The 13,381-nt window shown below is 38.7% G+C and overlaps 2 protein-coding genes across 4 annotated transcripts in view; one reads left to right on the top strand and one right to left on the bottom strand.

The window, feature by feature from the left end:
• FAM184B (family with sequence similarity 184 member B) overlaps window positions 1–9,291 on the top strand; it is a 39,394-nt gene extending 30,103 nt beyond the window's left edge. Inside the window, exons 6-12 of one of the 3 annotated variants that reach the window (XM_057377908.1) lie at window positions 363–475; window positions 879–1,063; window positions 4,276–4,323; window positions 5,785–5,902; window positions 6,083–6,187; window positions 6,864–7,066; window positions 8,557–9,291. In XM_057377908.1, coding sequence (XP_057233891.1) covers window positions 363–475; window positions 879–1,063; window positions 4,276–4,323; window positions 5,785–5,902; window positions 6,083–6,187; window positions 6,864–7,066; window positions 8,557–8,647 — 863 coding nt within the window. In that variant the 3' untranslated portion in view covers window positions 8,648–9,291. Of the gene's footprint in view, window positions 1–362; window positions 476–878; window positions 1,064–4,275; window positions 4,324–5,784; window positions 5,903–6,082; window positions 6,188–6,860; window positions 7,067–8,556 lie in introns of all 3 variants that reach the window. The other 2 variants (XM_057377907.1, XM_057377909.1) reach the window with 2 other exon arrangements.
• Window positions 9,292–10,374: 1,083 nt separating this feature from the next.
• MED28 (mediator complex subunit 28) lies at window positions 10,375–12,791 on the bottom strand. The gene is made up of 4 exons (XM_057377910.1): window positions 12,632–12,791; window positions 12,480–12,546; window positions 11,526–11,638; window positions 10,375–11,076 (listed from the first exon to the last, which is right to left on the bottom strand). The coding sequence occupies exons 1-4, from the start codon at window positions 12,782–12,784 to the stop codon at window positions 10,879–10,881; spliced, it is 531 nt and encodes a 176-aa protein (XP_057233893.1). The 5' UTR covers window positions 12,785–12,791; the 3' UTR covers window positions 10,375–10,878.
• Between the last annotated feature and the right edge of the window lie 590 nt (window positions 12,792–13,381).

Raw genomic sequence — 13,381 nt, 5'->3', positions numbered from 1 at the left:
AGTATTGTACTTCTCTAACACAACCGGAGCTCTCCTCATTCTCYCTTATGGCTCTCTGTAAAACACCAGTGGAATTATTGGGGAGCTCAGGGGTGCCCCAGTCAAGTTCTAGATTAGAAGAAGCAATTGTGATCATGGGGTCTGCTGTACAACTTTCACAGAACTCGCTCCCCAACACAGAATCATTGCTATTGTGGCTCAAGCTCACTTACCTCTCTAGTAATAGGAGGCCATTATGCTTAATGAGGAGGGAGTTGAGGAACAAAGCAAAATGCATTCATGTTTTCATCTACATTTCTTGTATCTGCCTTCCCCATCCGGCTGGCCTCTGACTGCCTAAATGATTGTCTGTCTGTTACTAGGATCTCTAAGAATGGAACTTTCTGAGCAACAGACAGCATGTACAAACCTAAAGAAACAAATAGAAGAACTACAAATGGAGCTGAAGAGTGTGAGGACACTGAAGAAGCAACAGGCAAGAGACCAGTTTGTACTTCATTGACATGCTGTGTTTAGCAAAAGCAATAGAGTCAAATTTCTCTCTCTAGTAATAACAAAAGTGTGCAGTCTCTTACAGAGATGGAATGGTTTTTTTTCTTTCTGTCTCACTTTAAATGTATATGATTTTTTCCCTATTGGCAGTATTTTCCTTTCCAATTAAAGATCAGAATCTACAACAGAAGTAAATGAATGAATGTTACAATAAAATAAATACTATGGAGACTACAGAATATATTCAGGAGATTTTGCTCACAGATTTTGTCTTGCACATATGTAGCATGGCACATTTAACAGAAAAATCAGATCACAAAAATTCAATGCACACAGTTCCAGCAATATAAGAGGCTGTGAATAACTAAATTTGGCCTTTTTCTTAGGAAGGAAGTAGCCAAAGCCAGATCAGATCTCTTCATGATGAACTGGAAAAATGTCAGAGTGAAATCTGTGAACTCAAGAAAGAAAATTTACTTTTGAAGGACACAATGGAGTTACTCAGTGCTGAGTTGGAGTCACAGAAGCAAGAAGCTGCACACCTTCAGGACAGAGAAAAACAGCATAGAAGGTTTGCTTTGAATTCGCACCTGAYGCTATCTATACATGCAGTAATAATGCCAGCATAAGTGGTGTTCCAAGTGTAATGCTATCAGAATTCTTCCTTTCTAAAGTATTAATTTTAGAAGCTAGGAATTTTGCAAAAGAAGTAGTTCATTTCACTTTTTCCTCCAGCCGTAATAGAGGCATCTGAACTAATTGTTCATTATATGTCACAGAAAAATATGTCTAGTGTATCCCCACAGGAGTGACCTGAGAAGGTCTGCATAATGTCAGCCTTTGAAAGGCACTGGAAGACATAAATCCTAAACTCATTAAAGAACTATTCAAAAAATATAAAAGTCTCTGAGAATAAATATCAGGTTTTCATACATACTCTCTTTAGCTGAAACTTGTGGACTGTTAACTGTGAAGGCACCACTTGAGAATGCCATATATACYCTGTAAGAATTTGCTTTGGCTGTAGCAGCCAGCTTTGAACAGGGGAAGTAAGGGCAGTGTGAGGGGACACTGACAGTGCCTCTGGGCTGATAGTGAGCCTGGCACTGTGACAAGCTGTCAGGGCACAGGAGGGGCCAGATGATTTGTAGTCTTGGCTGTCTTGTAGGAGGTGGACCATGTCTTAGTGTAGTCACAGGCTCAGCACATGTGGTGCAAATGGGTCTTCCCAATGGTGCAGAATTGCGAAAAAGTGAAATCCCAGCATCGATTAGGTTGGAAAAAAACCTCTGAGATCTTCGAGTCCAACCTGTGACCAACACCACTGTGCCAGTTAGACCATGGCACTGGGTGWCATGTCCAGTCTTTCCTTAGACTCTCTGAGCAGCCCATTCCAATGTCTAATCACCCCTCCTTTGGGGAAATCCTTTCTAATGTCCAACCTCAACTTACCCTGGCACAGCTTACAAAGGAGACAAGACTGAGTTCACTGCCCACTGCATTTGTATGGCTGTTGAATCCTTTGAAATTTATGGATGAACATACTTAACACATTCTCTTTGCAGAGAGACTGAGGGATCTGGTGCATGGTTACCTTTCAATTCATTTTTGCAATGGTGTAAATGTATGCCCCTAACCACATAAGCTGTACATATAAAAGGATTTCTGAAGAGTGTGTCCTTAAAGGAATCTTCAAAATTGTGGCCCGTATAGTCTAGAGAAACTCACTCAGTGGATAGAACATCTCTTTGCAGACTGTCAGAGTGGCCAAAATAATTCCATTCCTGTCTACCAGTCAGTAGATTCTTAAAGAGAATGAGAAACCTTTTTTTTTTTTTTTTTTTTTTTTTTTTTTTTTTTTTTTTTTTTTTTTTTTTTGCCATTGAACTCTTTGGAGAGTTACTTCAAAGTGAATTTCATTTCAAGCTTTTGAAGCAAGATCAACAGAGAGAATTGCAAACCAGAGAGTTTCATCAATGCCCTCCAGCTACCTTGAAGGAATTTAGAGTCWCTGTTCATGAAGAGAATTATTCACGTATCAGCAATGAGGTCTAAAAGGCCTCAAATGCTAAGGCTGCTGGGCTGGAGGATTTTCTTTACAGGGAGTAAATGGTGAGCTCTACTACAGTCAGCATTTGAGAAAGAAGTATTAATGGAAATTATGTAAGGAGAAATCCTTCAAATAAATRGAATTAGAACCAAAGCACTGGAGTGGACCTAGGTACCTGATATAGACTGCTCTGAAATTAACCCATGGAAGACCTGGAACCTTAACTTGCAGCTCTTGTTTTGCTTTTGMAGGACTAGTAATTTGTGTAGGGGAATAGTTAAATTGGTGCAGATAAGTATCTGCTGCTTTTACTTTTAACAATAGTGATCCTGTCTTATGCCATATAGTTTCTTTTCCATTTTAAAAGCTGATAGTGGCTCGTTATTTGCATGTGGAAATTTTTGTAATAAATTACTCAAAGTTACTAGTCCTACTCTTGTGAAGTAATTGAAACCAGTAATCTGCTTGAAGTAAAAATTCCCATTTTGATTCTCTTGAATTGTGTTAATTCCACCTCCAGTTCAGAAAATGTTTACAAGGATTAGGATGAGTGAAGACAAAGGTGTTTTTATGGGAAGAGAAAACAAGTCCCAAAATGGCTATTCTGAAGGAGAATATTCTATTCCTGGAGGTTCATTTCAGGAATTCTTCTCCCTTTTTTACCTTTGTTTTTCTGCTTCTTATGTTATGCTAAATGCCAAATCAGTCACTCCCATGGTTGTGCTCTTAATTTCATGGAGAGAAACCTTTTGGCCTTTCTTGAAGTCTTTCTGAAACAAGTGAAATAGGCTTGGCAATACGTTAGAAAGAAAAAAAGGGAAAACAAAAGGTAAACTGAATATCTTTTGTGAAAATTACAATTGTTAATATTCTAAGTTGAGCATCTCTATTTTAATCCTTAAACCATAGAACACAGGCTCTCAACTGGGTTAATGAAAAGGTTTCTCCAAGGTTTAACAAAGCATTAGCAGACAAAACCCAAACTATCATTTTTCAATAGATATCTGTTGCTTTTGGGATTGGGATTAGAAAGCAATGGTAACRGTTAGTCTTGAGAAAATGTTAGGCATTTTTTAGTTTTCAGTTTATGGTGTTAATCATATAGCAGTATCTTTCAAAATATGTTGWCTGAAAAAGATAAATGTTATAGTTAAAAGCATCATTACAACATTTCTTGACTTTAAAAAAATATTCTTAGGATGATGATAGGAAGCATTAAATGTTTCTGTTATCATGAGATCCCAGATATTTCAACATAATTTTGCTTAATACCAGTAAGTTTTTTATATAAGTACCTTCAGTGGTATTTTGTCGTGTTTTATTATTAGGATTTATGCACAAAGTAACCCTAGCCAGAATATCAATATCATCATTATACAGAATAGGTCTTCYGCTTCCTGAATGGTGAAGGTCAAGTACTTTTCAAAATTATTTTTCTCTTCATCAGTGTTAAAACATTTTTTCTCAGATTGCTAACAAAATTTCAAAGTCAGAGCACTAGGCACAAGCCAGATCTTTTCCCGGTTAACTACTTTTGCYACCAATAAAATCCCTCAAAACAGCATGCTTTGTTCAATAATAAWCAACTAATACGGAAACATGAGAATTCAGACATATTTTAATACCAATAAAAGGCTACTGGTAGAAGACCTCAATATCAARCATAAAAAAGAACTGGACATACTGAAACGAGATCACCGGAAGGAAATTGAAAACATATTATCTGATTTCAGCAGCACTCAGGCACATCTCCAAGCAAAGATTTTCTCCTTAGAAACTGCGTAAGTAATTTAAATAAACTCTGGCTCATGCTGCCAATGAGTTCTGTTTGAATTTGTTATTCTTAGTATGTACAGTTTTTGTATTAATCAAAAATAAAATATTATGAGGCTTAAAATAGAAGTATAGGTATTGTCTTTGCAAACCAAACAGACCTAGATACTTTGTAATAAATTTTGGATATTGTTTAATCCACAGCACTATACGTGGAGTTTTACAATACTAAATTAAAAATTGTGTGTAGGATCTAGAAGTTTTATGAAATGTAAAATCACCTTTGTCACAGATGATACCAGAGGCCTTGATCCATGATCTTGAACTTAATTTTGTTCAGCAGAGCAGCATCTTTGAGTAAAAGCTTTTTAACCCCATTCTCCCTCCCTTGAAAATTTCCAACAAGCCCCCACTTGCTCATGTAAATAAATGCACTTTGCAGCCCCCTGTGACATTAAGTAGTTGTATGGTGCTTCAGACAGTACAGGAGAGACCCCTCCAAAACAATATATATATATATATATATATATATATATATATATATATATATATATATCCCTTGTCCTTTTAACCCAACTGTGTAGCAGAGGTCCAGAAGAGAAACCTTGCATGTAAGCAGGTCTCTAACATTTAAACCTCTCAGATGTAAAGATTTATCTTTAAATAAGATAAGTGTGAGGGGTGGTCCTCTCAAAAATGTTTGCCTGCAAATAATCCCCCCTCCCCCACCCAAAMAAAGGTGGTTTGTATTCTGTAATACATTTCTCAGTATGTGTCCTGGTTATGGCRGGTGAACTCATAGCATTTAGTTTTTCAAACAACAAAATCCATGAACTTGGCTGATGAAATAATGACTTGTGTTCTCGTGGGTCAAWCAAATGTGTGTTTCCACACCATGTCTAAAAATGTGCAATTAGCATTTGAGTATTTTTCCCTGATTAAGGAATTTAAAAAGCTGAACTCTGACTACAGGTTTTGACTTACCAGGTTCACTAAAGCAGCATGTATATCCAAGCCTCTCTTCCTGAGAGTTATTGAGTATTTCTCAGGATTGAGAAATTCCTCAGGAATTGTGTATTTCTGAGAATTCTAAAGTTACTGGGTCAGAAAAGAGAGCAAATAAATGTATGTATAGGTACTGTGAGAGATTTTTTTCTTTAGGAAACTGGAGTAGCAACATGATGTGCAAGCTTCTTACTATTTTACACSGGCTGGATTTTACACTGGACAGGTGTTGTGGATTAACCCTGGCAATTTATTTTTGAACTTCAGACAATTCTACATAAACCATATACAAATGTCCATTTAAAAAAAAAAAACAACAACAAAAAAAAAACCGCTGCTTTGTCAGAAAGGCCTGGCTATGTCCCTGTATTGTAGGCTGGGAATTTTGGGCAGAGTACAACCCAAGTGTCTCTTGAACCTGATCTGAGAAAGTTTTTATCTGGTCTGTATTTTCTTTGGTACAGACTTAATGAATTAGAAGAAAAGTCAAGAAAGTGGGAGTCCAGGTCTGATGATACACACCTTATAAACTGTCTGCAAGACAAATTAAGTGAGAAAGAAGAGATTATCAAGCAGCTGGTGGTAAGGTCGCCTTTTATATGTACGTACATATTTTAGAATCTGCTGGAAGGCTCAATTCAGTGTTTCACACATTGCTTCATATTGATTGTTTCTGTTCTGGAAAAGTTTGACAAATGTATCTTTCCATAGCAGCTTCCAACAAATACATGTTTCCATACACATAACTTTGTTTCCATTTAGGAAGGAAGAAAATGTCAGCATTCACTTTCAGCCAACGCTGACTCTTACAGGAATCGGTCATTTTCTTTTAACCCTAATACAGTATGCTTGACTCCCTCCATGAAGGTAAGATAGGCAATGCAATTAAAATCACAAATCATGATTGGTTTTATTACTATTTGGATCATAGAGGCGATCAGGACAATAAAAGTGTTCTCAATTTTTTATGATAATATTATTTAGTAGAATTCTTTCCAGTAAGCTAACCTACAGTCAGTTGTTGAGCATAAGAGAAATTCAGTGGAAGTATATAGGCAGAATAGATTACAGGTGTTTAAGCCAATATAAAACAGTAGAACTCTGACAACCTCAGTCTTTTGCTGGGATAAGCATGGCCATTGCTTGCAGATTTGGAGTAGCTAATTGGAATATTGCATGCATCAAGGAAAATTATGTATCTGGGTGAGTTGCTTGGTGTCTGCCCTTGGTCATTCCAGCCCCTCTGCATGATACTCTCTACAAATGGCCATAGAAAGAAGGGAGGTTAAATYGGTGGGAAGCACCTTAATGTGTCTAAAATCTTTGGCTCAAATACACAAGTTGTTTTAATTGGATAACAAAATCCATGGATACTTGCAGCATACCCTGAGAATTAATTTTAAATGCCAATAGAAAAAGATAGAAACCTTYGTATTTGGTTGTTCCTCACAAGACATTTGGGAATAAGATATTGTTGAGATTTTATAGTATAAATTGTAAAAAATGTGTTTGTAATGAAGTTTTCTGTTACAATAAAAAGCAGAAGAAGAAAACAGTTGAGGTGCCCAGTCGTGTTGTCAGTGTTCCGAATTTAGCTTCCTACGCAAAGAGCTTTTTGAACTGTGACTTGAGATCAAAAAGAAGTGCTCCTCAAATAACAAAATCTACAAGCTTAGACCGGAGTCCTGGCTGCCTCAGGGTGGGCTCTCCATCAGCACAGTCCTCAGACAGCAGTGCTGCCACAAGGTATTTGTCCATTTTGTATGATGACAAATGAATTCCTGTTTAGAATCTTTGCAGGCAATTCAAACACATTAGACATTTGGAAATACACAATGATGTAAGGTTCCTACTGTGCAGTAAACTCTGTGTGTTTGGTTTTCTGCACACAGGCACAAACCTTTASTGCAGAAGTAGGCTGTGATTCCTGCTCAGCAGAGTTTATGCTTGCAATCCCTCCTGGTAGAAAAAAACCAAACAAATGAAACCAAACCARCCAACCTAAAAAACCAAAACCCAAACAAACAAAAAAAGGAGTTGCAAGTATTAAACTATGAATGTAGTTAATTGTGAACATGGCATCTGTCARTAGTTCTGTTAAGGATGTGTCTTCCATCTTATTTTTGTTGCCTCACCTTGCACTTGGTAAGATGTAGATGGCATGTTTTTTATTTTAGGAAATGTTTGAATCTTTCCCATTTGGCAAAGGTTAGAGACTTAAAAACTGATTAGCAGATACTTAACTAAACTTTTTTGTTTTCTCTCCAAAGAGCTTAAATTCTGCATGAACATTTAAACAATATTCAATGTTTTATAACATGAACTCTTTTTTTTCAAGAAATAGTTAAAAATGTATGTAGCTAATATACAATTAAAAAATCCCCAAATACCATTTGGGGGACATTTTTCAATGAATGAATACCATTTTTCAGGACAAATTCCACCTTTCTCATCTATCTACTGGTGATTAATTATCCTGTAAATTATGTGCAAGAGAGTTCTTTCCTTGGGGGCAGATGGTGCTGACTGCTGACAAAACCTGGGACAGGCTTGGCTCCTGTTTGGCAATTCCCACATCTTAAAGATACAAACATGCTGTGTCATGCCAGATGGCTGCCAAGGGAGATGAGATTTCTGTTTTAAAGGAAAACAAATGAACACAGAGACTGAGGGTAGCTTGGCTGCTACTCACTTAATTCTTTTAAAACAGCCAGTCATAAGTTAAGTCCTATTTGCTATCATATGTTAAAAAAATCCTGAGTGATAGAAAATCAAGGACTATGTAATAGGATTGATTATGAATGCCAAGTAGTGTTTAGATATATCTTTCAGTTTGAAATATAACTTTTAACCCACATTTTTCATGCATAAATTGTATTCCATATTTCTAAGAGTGAATTGCAGCTGCCRTTCTCTGATTTTCAAGACTTCATATTCTTGAAGCATCCTTCTGTTTTATTTTTTGGAATGTCAAGTTAAGAACTATGTTTAAATGTTTCTCCATAGCTGTTTAGCTCTGCCTCACACTTTTCTTCATCKTACTAGCAGAGATGCTAATCCAGTTACCTGGATGGCACAGATCCCACTAAAATTGTAGCTGGCACMTTTTGGCCTCATGCATTCATGTGAGCACAGAACCATTAAAAGGATCATGACTTTTTCTGTGAAAAGTATTGCATATTGATAAGATTGTAAGTTAGTAGGTCAGTGAAGCTAATGCTTGTTTGTTTACACAGGACACACGGCAATGAACCACCGCAAAATAAAGATGACCAAAAACAAGATCCTCAGCAACAAGAATGGTTTACTAAGTATTTTTCATTTTAAAGCAAACTATTTCCATACTCAGAATTACTATAGGAGTCATTCCTGTTTTCTTTTCAGGAATTATAATCCAATAGATGATTTAAGGGAAGGAAAAAAACATGTAATTTCTAAGTAAACAGTTAGGAATACCTATACTCTCTTACATCTRATAACTAGGGAGTTACAAGGCATGAATTTCAGAATTTTAACAACTTCTGTAAAAAAATGAAGAAAAAGCAAGAGCTTGGATACTTATGTGAAAAGACTTTTTAATCAAGAGACTGTACAACTCAACAATTTCATTAAAAATGCAATATGGACTCTGATACCTCCTTCAGTTTGGCACCAGCTGAAAAAAGATCTTACTTCTGTACATTTATATATTTGCTTCATCAGCTGTTTAAAGTAAGTTCTGCATATAATAATGTAATTTTAAAAGTTTTTAATGCTCTTTGGTAAATGAATTTTAACCTGTACAGCATGTGGTACACCTTCAAAAAATAGCATGTTTATAGCAGGCTGGTTTAGAAACAATTTCTGGTTTGCTTTATGAATTATTTTGTATGATCATCATTGCTGTGTAATATTCCCATTGAATTTCAATATATGTATCAGCCCGATAAATTAAGATGATGTGTAAGTATAAACATTAAAGCTTGTAAATGATCCAATTTCTATGTTTTTCAAGAGTGCTATGTTATGTTGAAGTGAGTCAGGCTCATACACTGAGTTCCAGAAGGATGGCAACCCACCTACTTATACCTTTTATCTCTCTAGTTTTGTGCCCACCTAAATGCAAAATGGGGGAATGACTACATTTATCAGATCATGCTAACTCTTTGCTGGGAGGAAAGAATCTATGAAGAAGTTAACTCTTGGGTAATTAACCCAGTAAGTGTGAAAGGCAGGGAAATGCACAACCAGGAGCTTGGTATTTAATACAGAGGATAGTTCCTTTTCAATTGCTGTACAGTTTGAATCTCCCTTTAAATTTCGACCAGCAGGGCCTAGCTACCGAAAAAAATTTTCAAGTCCGACCTAACCTCTTCTTACATCCAAGAGCCAGCAAGAGCTGCACTAATAGATGCAAACAGTTCATACAAAACAACCACTSCATCTCACTGGTGGTGCAAAGGTGGAAGAAAGGGAGAACACTTCTACAGGCTAATACTTTTCATCCCATTTACCTGGTATTTTTCCCAGGAGGAACTGCTTGGTTGTAAAAGTGACTTTGGCATTAGAGTTGGCAAAAAGGCATTTTCATACTTGTAATCAGAGATTAAAYAGTGTACAGTAACACTGAAGGGTGCCTTGGTATCTGTGAGCATGGAAATGGACTGGGCTGTTTTAATTACTTTTGATCCACTCTGCCCCAAGAACACTAGAATCTGAGTACACAATTAGTAATTCTTATTTCCAGGGTTACAACAAATAATTAGTTAACTCTGCCTCCCAAAAGGTAGGTGTAGAAGTCATTTTCCTGGTTACATGGATGAATTAAATTTGGTGCCTAGTAAAACATAGAGAGATGTCTTTTGCCATTGCTACCTCCAAAACCTTTTTGGATAATTTAGCTTACTAAATAAAACTCTGCAACAGAAGCTAATTCTTTATACTGGACAGTGCTGGTGACCCTTCCTCCACAGTAAGTAGTCTTTATTTTGGGGACAGGTATTTTGGATCACCTCTACAGTAGCCTGAGAACATCAGTAACATTAGTCCTGCATTGCATATCCCACTTTTTTGTGTGCATTTTTCTATTTCAGTTCATCCTGTAAAAACCAAATTTTTGTATATCCTAAGACACCTTCCATGAGGTGAGCAATTCCAGTGAATGACAATTCATTTTTGAAAAAAGTGGTCTGACCTACTTACAGGCAATTTTAAGGGTGTTTCTGCAGTGGTACTCCTTTGTACTCACTGATAATTAACATTTAAGTAGTCCRGTAAAATCAAACACTAATCTTTGCAAATATTTTGATCGGACCAAAAAGACAAAGTGGAGTGCAAGGGCCACCCCCTCTAGAAGGAACAGGATGCATTCTGGGAGACACACTTCTACCAGAAAGACCCTGAACAGCTACTCTGAATATTTTCCATTGAAACATAAAAACAATCCACACTTCTGTAATAAAAGGAAGATAATTTATTTGCTTAATTGTTTAAAMTGTATTTGCAGTACAAATTACATTATACAAAAAGCATAAAGAACACCATTGCTTTTGAAATACTGAACTGTGTAAAAGTGAAGATTATGTTTGCTTCATTGGAGCAGGAATATTTGCAGATGCTTGTTCCAGGTAAGCTAATGGACCYTGAGGCATTTCTGCAGGCTTTTTGTGCTGTACACTGATGTCTTCAAGCACCTGTTGCCAGTGTCTCAGTTTACTCAAATGCTTCTGTATTAATGCTTCTTTTCTCTGCAATTCATTTCTTAATTCTGAGACATCCTATGGATGAAAAAATTATGCATTAGTAAAGAGATAATATTCCTAAGAATAACCATCTCACATAAAGAGCATGTAACTTTTTTAGAACTTGAATTTTCAAGCTGACCTTACAGTGGAAAAGTGGAATAACAGAAAAGTGTCTAATGATACAGAGGAAAATCACTGTGAATGCACTAGTGCAATTCATCGAGGTCACACATGTCAGAGATTGTTACCCCCAGTAAAATCAAACTAACTAGTTAGTCTCTTCCAATGAATTATCAGCTGTGTTTTAACAGTCCACAAAGCAGCATCCAGCTTCCCCAGGTTCATGGTGAGAGTTATTGTAACAGTCAAGTTCTACAAACTTAAGGTACAGCATCATGTTGAGAAACCCAAAATTGATGTGAACGAGATGATTCAGGTACATACCCTACCTGATTTAGCACAAGACAGGTAAATTAACATACCTCTTTAATTACTTGTTCTGGTTTCTGGACTGATAGTTGCAGTCTTTTTTGTAGAAAAAAGCATTCAGTCTGTCTTGCAACATCCAAAAACTTTTGGATGCACTGATCAACACCTAAACATATAATAACAATATTGAAAGAACAGATTTAAAAAAAAAAAAAAAAGAATTTCAGGCTGGTAACGGTAGTGGTCTATTAAAAATTTTTCACAGTATTTTCTACAAAGAAAATCTTCAGAATATCTAAAATGACATCTCTGCACAAAACACTGCTTTGCAAACTTGTAACTTACAAGTGCAGGAGAAGAACAYTTCCTTCCAAGTTTTATTATATTTCTGACAATGATAAGGAGTAATAAAATAATTTATGGAACTTGGTTGAATAAAGAAAACACTTCTGCATGCCTGAGCAACAAACTCAGTGTAGGGCCCTAAAATATGCACATATTGAGAAGAACATTCTGCCTCCATATTCTACACACTGCTGTTTTGGTAATAAAAGCTCTTCCATGCCAGCACATGAACATCCACATCCTCARATATCCATAAAGTTTTGAAAAGCATTTATGCTGGTTTTGAAATGCCACTTGAGTGAAGCYACAAAAAATTTTTAGGGACAGGTGCACTTCTAAGGCGTAGTCAAGGGCCACTTTTCAAGCTCCTTTTCATGCSGCATTTATTCCGCCTGGACGGAGGTGCATCACTCAAGCCCTGAAGCACCGCTACTGAACAACCTGGCCTGGCCTTTTCCACCCACTGTTACTGTTTCGTGCAGATCCGAATGCATCACGTCTCCTCCCTGATGTTTGAAACCCGCATTTCACCGCACGCCAGTATAACCCCACCCAACCTTCTGAGCCTCAGATCTTCCCACCAGACCCCGGCCATGCCCGGGTGGGTTTCCTTCGTGCCACTGCTCCGAGGAGCGGGCCCCCCTGCGCCTCCCCGGGCTCACCGGTGCGGATCTCCTCCTGGTCCGTGCCGTTCACGTAGTCCTGGCTCACCAGCGAGGCGAAGCAGGCCTGCGGGACAGGGAAGCAGCGCGCTGAGCGCCTGCGGGGGACCGGCGCCGGCAGGCAGCGCCCGCCCGCGGCTGCCCCCCCTCACCTCGAAGGACGCTTCCAGCTCGTCCACCAGCGTGTTGTTGGGGTTGCGCGGCCCCGCGGGCGGCGGGATGAGGCCGGGCGGGCCGGGCGGTCCCGGCGGCGGTGGCGGCCCCGGGGCCTGCGAGCCGAACATTCCCCCCAGCGCGCCCGCCATGGCGAGAGCCACGGCCACGCATGCGCAGGGAGCGGGGCGGGATCGGCCCCGCCTCGGGATCGGGATCGGCACCGCCCCGCCCGTGAGGGCTGCGGGGCCGCTGAGGGGAGCGAGCTCGCCTTAATCGCAGAATCAACAGCCAGCCGGGAAAGGGACCTTTGCAGATCATGCCGTCCAACACCGCTGCCAAGGCAGGGCCSCCTAGAGCAGGCCACACAGGAACGCGTCCGRTGGATTTGGAATCTCCGAAGGAGACTCCACGACSTCCCYGGGSTGCCTGTTCCAATGCTTTGCCCATCTCAAGGTAAAGAAGGTTTTCCTCATGTTGAAATGGAACTTTCTGTGTTTTAGTTTATGGCCATTGCTACTTGTCCTGTCATTGGGTACCACTGAAGAGTCAGGCACCGTCTTCTTGGCCCCTGTCTTAGAGGTACTTTAATGTATTGATGAGATCCCTTCTGAGTCTTCTCCAAATAAAAGAGACTCAGCTCCTGCAGTCTCCTCCCCTAAGACAGATGTTCCAAACCCCGCTATCATCTTTGTAGCCCTCTGCTGAACCCTCTGCAATAGCTCCATGTCTTTCTGGTGCAGAGGAAC

Source organism: Malurus melanocephalus, unplaced genomic scaffold (assembly GCF_030028575.1).
Source record: "Malurus melanocephalus ecotype Western Australia unplaced genomic scaffold, MMel_1.1 scaffold_333, whole genome shotgun sequence".
Taxonomy (NCBI): domain Eukaryota; kingdom Metazoa; phylum Chordata; class Aves; order Passeriformes; family Maluridae; genus Malurus; species Malurus melanocephalus.
The sequence above is the reverse complement of the archived record's forward strand: the minus strand, read 5'-3'. Positions and strand labels throughout refer to the sequence as shown.